This window comes from Dipodomys ordii, unplaced genomic scaffold (genome assembly GCF_000151885.1).
Source record: "Dipodomys ordii isolate 6190 unplaced genomic scaffold, Dord_2.0 Scaffold204, whole genome shotgun sequence".
Classification (NCBI taxonomy): Eukaryota; Metazoa; Chordata; class Mammalia; order Rodentia; family Heteromyidae; genus Dipodomys; species Dipodomys ordii.
Genome location: NW_012267420.1, coordinates 2,499,023 through 2,509,170, shown reverse-complemented (window position 1 = coordinate 2,509,170; position 10,148 = coordinate 2,499,023). Strand labels below are relative to the sequence as shown.

General features: G+C 33.6%; 1 protein-coding gene across 1 annotated transcript in view; it reads right to left on the bottom strand.

The window, feature by feature from the left end:
• The window catches only part of Tbc1d32 (TBC1 domain family, member 32), a 135,629-nt gene that overhangs the window by 98,143 nt on the left and 27,338 nt on the right, over positions 1-10,148 (bottom strand). The window contains exons 6-12 of the mRNA XM_013035123.1: positions 8,941-9,019; positions 8,711-8,814; positions 8,558-8,619; positions 7,910-8,054; positions 6,625-6,684; positions 1,736-1,826; positions 324-464 (exon numbers count right to left, since the gene is read on the bottom strand). Coding sequence (XP_012890577.1) covers positions 324-464; positions 1,736-1,826; positions 6,625-6,684; positions 7,910-8,054; positions 8,558-8,619; positions 8,711-8,814; positions 8,941-9,019 — 682 coding nt within the window. The remainder of the gene's footprint in view (positions 1-323; positions 465-1,735; positions 1,827-6,624; positions 6,685-7,909; positions 8,055-8,557; positions 8,620-8,710; positions 8,815-8,940; positions 9,020-10,148) is intronic.

Here is a 10,148-nt window from a genome sequence, read left to right as displayed (position 1 = left end):
AAAGCTGGAAGTGGCACTGTGGCTCAAGTGGTAGAGCACTAGCCTTGAGCTGAAGAGCTGAGGAACAGCGTCCAGGCCCAGAGTTCAGGCCCCATAACCAGCAAAAAAATTAAATTAATTTAATAAATAAAGAAAGAAATATTTAAAGGTGCATGAGACCAACGAGTAGTCAAATGTTCTAAAAGAGACCATATTAAATCTTCAAGTCTGAATAAAGTATATAATATATATTTTATATATATTATTTTATATATACTTATAACCATACAAATCTTACTATATCTTAACCTATTCTTAACCTATCGTCTTCTAAATGCACTTACCTTTTCTATTCTTTAGCTTTATGGGAAATAATTTTCTGCCTTGTGTATATATCAGCAATCTTCCTAAAAGGCACAGTGAGTGAATGAAATATATATACTGTAATTCTTGTCCTGAATAGTAGAAAGTTTTCTGTTTGTTCCCTTAAAAGAGAAGAAAACAATAGCATGTATTTTGATGTTGTTATATTCTACAATATATTTTCAGAATATCAAATATTTTTGACATTCAGAATTACATCAAACATTGTTGGTGTAATTTTTTAATTCCTTACTATTTCCTAAGATCTTTTATTCTAAATCTGAGAAAAGGCAGTCATTACGAAATTGGCTACACTCATAAAAGTATAACATACATCCAATGTCCATTCTAAAATACCTCCAAAACTGTCACCAAAGAAGGATTCAAAAAGCAAGTTAAGGGAGAGAAGACATTAATAGAAAATATTGCTGCTTAATTTTATCCATTAAAGTTAACACAAGTAGTCTATTCAAATATTCTAAAATCCAAAAAACTCTGAAATCTGAAATCATTTTGGTCTGTGACTAGTCTTCATGGTTTCAGTTAAGGAATTTACTAAGAGAGAAGATAATATAAGTTATCACTGTACTCTCAAAATAACTTCCCAATTTGTAGAAAAATAGAAAAGCTAAAAAAGATATGAGAGTTTCTTTCAAGAATAAGTATAAAAATCATACACAGTTAAAAATGAAGTTTATTCTTTTACAACAAGTAATCTATCTAGCCAAGTGTGGTGGTACATGCCTGCAATCCAACACTTGGAAAACTGAAGCAAGATGACTGGTGTTCAATGCCAATAAGTACTATATAACAAAACCCCATCTCAAGACAAAAAAAATGAAAAGAAAAAATGTAGCACTAGAATAGTATCATAGGTAATTATAGATGGAAGAATAGAAGTAGGAATAACAATACAAAGTAGAAACTAGTATGCAAAAGAATCTAAGAGAAGATCCAGTCTAGTCAGTAACAAAAAAAAAAAAAAGAGAGACATGAGAGTCAGACTATGAAACATCTCACGTAGAACATAGCTGAAAGTGAGAACTCAGAGGGCAAGCTGGAGTAGCCAATAACAAAAACTATATTTTATGTACCACTAAGGTACCTGATTAAATGAGGAATACATAGGTAGGCGGAAAGAAACACTGTATCTATTACAGATCCAACAGATTCTAGAATTGAAGAATTGCATATAGAAAAAGAATCAGCATAATGACAAATTAATTCAAAGATACATTATAAAAAGTCATAATTGTAGAGCAGCTTTTAAACTTGTAGGTGTTCATTTTACTTCATTGACAAAATTGAGCTAACTTAGAATGCCTCTAACAGTTACTAAAAATTAAGGCATCACTCAGCTAACTTTATACTTCAATAAAAAAATAATACTTGCCACAATACTTTGAATGTCCCACAGTCACATCAGTTTTCATGGCGTCACACAATTCCAAGTACTTGACACACTGCTGAACTGCTGTAGTTATCTGATGAAATAATAACAACTTACTAATTTTGGAAGTTTTCAGCCTAAAGACCTAAGATGGATTTTTTAATTTTTGTTATTTTTTATTTTTATTTCTTGTTTCTGATCCTCGGGCTTGAACTCAGGGCTTAGGCATTGCCTATGAGTAGTTTTATTCAAGGCTAGCACTCTACCACTTGAGCTATAGCTCCACTTCCAGCTTTTTTGGTAATTAATTCGAGATAAGTCTCACAGACTTTCTTTCCCATCTGGCTTCAAATTGTGATCCTGAGATCTCAGCCTCCTGAGCTGCTAGTAACAGGCATGAACCACCAATACCCAGCCTGAAATTTAGTTTTAAAGAAAATAGTTGAGGCTGGAAATGTGGCTTAGTGATAGGGTGCCTGCCTAGCATGCACAAAGCCCTGGGATCAATTTCTCAGCACCACATAAACAAAAAAAGCCGAAAGTGGTGCTGTGGCTCAAGTGGTAGAGTGCTAGCCTTGAGCCAAAAGAAGCTCAGGGACAGTACTCAGGCCCTGAGTTCAAGCCCTAGGACTGCCAAAGAGAAAAAAGAAAACAGTCAAAGCTATAAAATGCTGGAGGAAAAATTTTAAGAAAATACCTTTCTAGTCCCTGAAGCGTAGTTTCTCAGTTACACTTCAACTATGGAATTACTTTTTAAAGCACCAGGAAAATATTTGGGAACCAAACACATACATTCTGTCTATTGACAGAAATAAACACATACTTTACATGTTAATAAGAAATGAAAAAGCTCCGTAGCCATGACTTAAATACTCTTTTATCCAGTTCACTAGCCTAGGAGCCTTTTCTTCCCACCCAACTAGCAAAAGATCAATCAAATGAAGCCTCCATTTCCATTTCAAATACCAGAACTTTTGCAGAAAAACAGATAGAAACAGATACTTCAAAATTCAAAACCAGAGTCACAATAAAAAGTGAACTGCAATCATAACTGCAGGTAATGATTCTCCTAGGAGTTTCCATTCTCTCTTCTCCCATGCTCCCTTGTCCACAGCATCTACCTACTTTTTACAGACACTCCTTTATCTCTACTTTCCAAACAAAAGTTACTAATGAGATTGCCACAGATAAATGTTAGAATTGGTAATAAAAAGATTGTTGGTCATATCAAAAAGATCAGTTTCAGGATTCCTGATTATAATAAAGGCATAAGAACAAATAAAAATATAATTTTCAAAGTATAATTATATATAGTATAATTTTCATTTTTCAGGAAAGTTGGACAGGAAGAAAATAAAAACAGAGTGACCACTGGTCTAGAGTATCAGGCCAGTATGGAACTTTTTATCTGGTTGGAGGGATAGGGCCAGGCTTAAGTGTTCCAGAGAGTAACCCAAGTAGAACGATCTGACTACACAGGAGAGAAAGAAGAGTTGACAAGAGGAAACAACAGCTCAGACCCAAGTGATGAATGATTAAGTTCTAGATCTAGAAAGTGCAGGTTGCTTGGACAGAGGTAAGTTTCACAAATGAAGTATCAAGGCATCAATGGATTTCCCTACCCACTTTATCGTTAGGGTTTCCGTTGCCTGCAGAAAAGAGTTAATATAGCAGAACTCCCGTCTTTACAAACAGATGTTTTTAAAGTTAAAATTAAAGCATTGGGAACCTGGATTTCAGGAGAACTTCCATCATCCCAAGAAGTGCTGAGAGGGCTTTTGCTGAACAAGTTTGTACAAATAATGTGGTTTATGTCCTTTAGGAGTCTGAGATCCTGGTATGTACTAAGTAGAGAATGCTTCTACGGATCACTCCCAGTAAGAAAGACTGGGCACTGAGTCTCTCTTTTCCCTGTGGAATGCATTTCACTCAAGCTGTCATCTTCCCTAGCAAGTTTTCCTCTTACCGAATACTTAAGTAAAGACATTAATCACTCCAATAGTCAGACGTCAACCACCCCCATTCAAAGGACAAGGTATCTAAATCCCATTGTCTAAATATGGTATTCCTGAGTCCAACTGCATATTCCAGTTCCACTGCCACACCTTTCATTCACACTGCAATCATCACTATTTGCTTCTATCACTGCACAGCCTCCTCTTGCCTTAACACTTCTCCTCCATGGTATTTCCAATCCAAGTAACAATGCTATTTGGGGGTACTTTTGACACAAAAAATGGTAAAGCTAAAGCACATAGTAAAATAATAGTAATAATAATAGTAAATAGTAATAGTAGTAAAAATAAAGGCATATTAAAGAACTAAGAGAAGAGTAACTAACATAAAACTGTCTCCAAAATAACATACCTCAAAGGCAAGTTCAGCTGCAATCAAACTTTCACAAATTTCCTTGCATTTATCTCTACCATCTACTTAAATCCCTTGTACTCCTTCTACTGTTTCCTCTAACTTTCTAAATATTCTACTCTTTTGTAAGAAATAGTAATAACCGTGGGAAAAGAATAACCTCATGACAGAAAATGATCACATTTCAGGACATCTCACTAAACCGCAGGAGCAGAAAGCGGGCCTATACACGAGGTGAATCGAAGCACCAGAGAGTGGATTTCTGGGTATAATAAAAGATTGTCTCACTCCTCAGGTAGATAGACAAAATTATGCAATAAAATTCAGAACTGTTTTCAATACACAATGCACTATGTTATCAGATATCTATCATCTACTTCATTTAGCTGTTAACTTTAAGAAAAGTTAAATTCAGGAGAAAAGATAAATCCAATAGGGTGTAGGGTAGGAAAAAATCAAGTGAATATTTAACCGAAATGTTGAGTCACTTTTTAAAATGACTTTCAGAGAAAGAAAAACAGCATTTAAAAGCCATTTCAGAGCTATTCCTTTAAGGTTATATAGGACAATGATTCAAATTGGTTCAAAACAAAAGTAAAATATTAACATTTAATATTCAAAGTGTTTTTTAACTAGTCCTTTACTTTGCAATGCTATGAAAACAAAATCTCTTAATTCTATTTAAAAATAAAATACTAACAACATGAAGTTATATGAGGCTTTTATACAATGTATTGAAAATGTCATAAACAGATTTAAAATTATGCAAGAGCTACTAACTCACATGACAATTCTAAATTTAATTTATACTAAATAAAAGATGGAATTCAGTTTTTCTGTTATATTAGTCACACATATTTCAAGCTCTGGTCAATCCTCTGTGACTAGGACTTCCATACCTGGCCAGTGCAGACATTCTATCACTGAAGAAAACATCAGAAAGCACTAATGAGAAGCCAGAGAACACACTCTAGCAGGTCATCACATTTAACAGACTGAAGAGCTAGTCTTTTTAGAACCATCGAATCTCTTATAGAACAAAAAGAAAAATCTATGGAATAGACCAATATTTCCACCACAAGTGCACAATTTGACTTTTAGTATGAGAGACTCAAAAGACTTAAATGGAAATAGATCTTTCATCCATTTTCTTCTATTATCTTTACAAAAGCAGAGCCAAGTTTACTTTAAGAAACTAAGTATAGCATTAATAACCTTTTTGATATCTTATCAAGAGATCTTTTTACAAGTTGAAGTTGAAGACAAAGACTCAAGCGTGATACCCATGACATACATGAAATGTAATATATGACGACGGTGGTAAAAATTGTAAATAACTTCTAATGAAGTAATTCTATCTGCAAACAAACAAAATTTCTGGTAAGAATAAAATCTGTTTTTTATTAGAAAAGTTACCATTAATCTGTTAGAAAGATTTTAAATACTTCAGCTGAGGTTTTTATAATAGAAATTTCTATCTGCACCTAAAATACAGGGGAAAAATCATCTTGTTCTTTGTTTTATTTCTTTGTCTGTCCTAACAAAATCAGTCTATGTTCATATGACAAAAGATTTTCATTTCAATGGAAACCAGAGGTAAAATGCAGCAAAACTTTATTTCAATGCAATTTTTATTCAACTTTTCTAGTACCCGTAACTTCTCCAGGTAATTCCTATCTCACTTGTCGATATCCCTCTCTTCTTGGGCTGCTCAGTGCTCTTGATCCTTTCTTTCAGTTCAGCCTCTACTCTGCGCATCCAAATACTCCAAGTTGCAGAACCTTTATTTCATCTAACTTCTAAAATCAAGTTTCATCTCTAAATATATAAATTATATTTATTGACCAAAGATAATTAGCGTAAGTTCTTAATATACTTCACATTTGTGATTTTTTTACTATTAGTTAGTCATGCCATGTTCTTTTCAATTTTGGTGTTCTTATGCATTGTTCTACTAATGTAGATAATTTGGTAACTTATTTAACAGTATTAGTCTATGCTTGATATAACTCAAACCAATCATATCAGGTACCGAAGTATTTATCACTGTGTTTTTTCATGACACGTCCACTCACAAGCATGAGTATATTTTATAGAAGCAATTCCCTTATGATTGCCTCTTGTGAATCAGTTATATCTTAACACTTAATAACAAGGCTTCTTTCTGTGACTCAGATGGTGGAGTACTAGCCTGGAGCAATAAAGCTGAGGGACAATGCTCAGGCCCTCAATTCAAGACCCAGGACCAGCACAAAAACAAAATAAAAATAAATAAATAAATAAAGCTTCTCTCAAGCTAGTTTGTTATTCATATCAATGTACTTACATATTTTCTAATTGTAATCCTATCTTTAAGTCTCTATGTTTATCTACTTGATGTTTCATAGGGTGGCAGTTTAAGGTCACATAAAAGGGAATTGCTTCATTATGCAATCCTATCACCATTCAACTTCGCATATTTAATATACACCATATATCTTTTTATGATATTATGTCTTAACATAAAAACTGATAGAGAGACTTACCAGGGATTTATATTTCTTTTCAAGAAGTCTTAGTACTGTAGTTCTGCTATAATATGCATGCTAAAATTAAAGATAAATAGTATTTAATGTTCAAACTATGCCACTTAAAAATCTTTTCTGCATCATTCCAATCACATCATAAACACACAAAAACATAAATTTAAATGATTATAACCAACTGCTTGCAGGTTTTTCTATGCACGTTGAATTAGGAAGCACAGCAATCATAAAAATGGATCATTTGTTAACAGACCAGTAAAAAAAAAATCATAGCAATGGTGTCCAATATCTATGTTAAATTAGTTTAAAATCATCACAAAAATAGTACTGAATTCATGCTATTCAATAAAGGAATATGTCATGGTAGAAAAAAATTACTTAAAAAAAGAATCAAGTGTGCAAGGAACAAAAGATTTAGGTTAATTTAATTAAACTGAGCAAACATTTATCAAACACTGCAATGTAGACTGCCTAAGTGGTAAGCCCTAGAAACTGAATTGTAGTCTGACTAATTCAGTATTCATTATGTAGTTTTGATAACAAAAGGCAAAAAAAGATCCTTCAGCTAGATAATACTCAATTCTGTGCTAAATAATACTTGAGTCTGTGTTGGGCAATACATGAATGAGCCATTGCTTTGCATAGTAAGTCTGCATCTCCTCCCTTCTAGGCAACAAATACCTGAAGCCAAAAAGGCAGAATGAGAGAAGCAGAGATGTAAAAGCAGAAGTCAACACAGAGGCAACCACTGTTAGACAGAGCTTTCTACTTTTAACCTTGGTGGAGGAAAGTAAAAGTAATAAGAGCTCTCTATAACCCCAAGATTGCAAGGGCTCTACGGGAAACTGCTAGATTTAGGCATTGACCACACTCCCCAAAAATGCAGTTTGGAGAGGAGGCAAACTTAGACATTTGACTCCTCTATGCCCAAGAAAAATGATCATAGAGTCCTTATATCCTACCAAATATATTTTACAATGCTATTGTTTTTCTTTAAACTATAAAATTACATTTTGAAGAGGTCATTCATCTGAAGTAAATTCAAATGAGTTACCATTTAACTATCATTCTGAAGCTGCAGCTCACTAGGGGAACAATCTTGGGCAGGTTAACTTCTCCATGCTTTAGTCACAACATCTCAAAAACAAGATTATTAGCACAAGCTACATCATAAATTTGCGTAGGAATCAAATGAGTTACACATTATTAGAACTTACTGCATCCAGTAATCAAAAATTAGCTCTTCTTTAAAAGGCATTGCAAAAACCATTCAGTTTTTCCTTACCATCCACTTTTTGAACCACACAGCCTTCGTGTCAACTAATGCAAAAAAGTAGATGGGATCCAAAATCTTTTGTGAGACGAGATGGCTTTGATCATGCTTAACTGATAACAGAGACAAAGTACTCTCCACAATTTCTTCCATATACCTTTAAGTTGGGAAAAGAAGTGATTTTTTTTTTAAAATAGGTAATGTACAAAGATCCATATGTGGAATATGGTGATCTACTTTCAACTATGGAAAGGTCAGATGGCATATACTCTTTAGAAATTTCTGTAGATAGGATTCATACTACCTAAAAGCTCGTGCTGGTTTCTGTATCAATCCAAATATAGCTCTCCTAACAAACTACATTAGAAGTTGTAGAGCTGAAAGGAAAAAGTTTAAAGAACACTTAAGGAATTTGTCTAAAGTAGCAAAGACCAATACAAACTCAAGACCAGAACATCCCACTTCTACCTTGTGATATAACATGGTTACCGAACATGGTTACCAGTATGGAACCATTCACACAGAATAGTTCAAGAGACGAAAAGCTTTATAAATATATCAATACTTGGCCAATCATGTAAATTAACTAAAACTACTTTTCCTCTCTCTCTCTCTATTTGAAATGTTGTGTTTTACATTTGCATAAATTAGGAGACTTACTTATCTGGGTGACGAATCCAGAAAGATGGAACCTCCTTCTGATACTCATTTAGAAGACGAACCTATAAATAAGAGTAAACAGTTCTCAAAAAAATTAGAATTCTTCAATAGACAAGTAACTTAAAACATAAGCATCCTCTAACAAATGGATACCTTTTTAAGTAAGCGATTCACATTGGGATTTGTTATGTCCAGACCAGCTGAGAGAATCAGAACATGATGTTCTCTTGAAAGAAAGTGCAACTCCAAATATTTTGCTGAAAAGTAAAAATATAAACCATTATAACTTTTACATATAATGATTTCTGAAAAAAAATTCTTGGGCAATTTCCTTGAATACACATAAAACAGAAAAATAACTTTAAATTATTTAATAAACATACCTAAACTTATATAAATTTCCTTGGTCATATGAAATGGTGAAAGTGTAAATGTTTGTGCATAGAATTTTAAAATCCGGTCCTGCAGAAATGAGAAAAAGATGTACAACTAAGATTATTATAAGAATGATAATAAATATTTTTCAAATAATGAAACTCAGAAAAGAAACACAAAATACCTATTCAGAAATCTGATTAAGAATGTATCTATAATAATGGATGACTTGGAAGGAAGGGAGGAAGGAAAAGGGAAAAGGAAAGGGAGAAAGGAAGATGGAGGGTAAATAATATTGAAATATATTGCAACTATATACAAACAGCATAAAGAATATCAATAAAAACTGTTAATCAACAGGGTTCAAGAAATAAGAGGGAGTTGGGTTAAGGAAGATAAAAGAGGATGGATTTTGTTGAAAAAGATTATTAACAAGTATAAAAATAAAGCAATGAGGAGCTGGGAAGATAGCTCAGCAGTAGAGTTCATGCCTTGCAAGCATGAGGCCCTGGGTTCCATTCCTCAGCACCACATAAACAGAAAAAGCCGGAAGTGGTGCTGTGGCTCCAGTAGTAGAGCTCTAGCCTTGAGCTGAAGAGCTGAGGGACAGCGCCCAGACCCAGAGTTCAGGCCCCATGACTGGCAAAAAAAAAAAAAAAGCAATGAAACCTCTTGAAATTGGATTAGGAGGTGGGAAGAGGTGAGGGAGAATGAGAGAGCACTGACTGGAATTCATTGTATATATTGTACATGTGGAATGACAATGTGAACTCTCACTTTATACAGCCAAAAATACATGAACTTATAAAAAAAAACAATAGATCCATAAAAAATGAAGTTGATAAAGGTAGCTTCTGTAATTAGATATTTAGAGAATTCTGATCATCATGCCTATAAAAAAAAACATGTTTATATAGCTTAAGATGAAATGTTCACAAGAACTACTTCCTCAAATGACTGAAGGTATCTTCTACTAACAGCAAGAAATTCATACTGAACATAGTAATGCTTGAGAAAATCTCTTTCACATTTTAGCTACTGTGAGTTTCACTCAGTTTCATCTACTAGTCCTTTAGGACAGGAGATGAAGAAGCAATCAAGTACAGTAATTTGGATCAAGCACAAATTTTTTTTTTATTGTAAAGATACTATACAGAGGGTTACAGTTACATGAGTGAGGTAATGAGTACACTTCCTCTTGAACATTGTTAGCCCC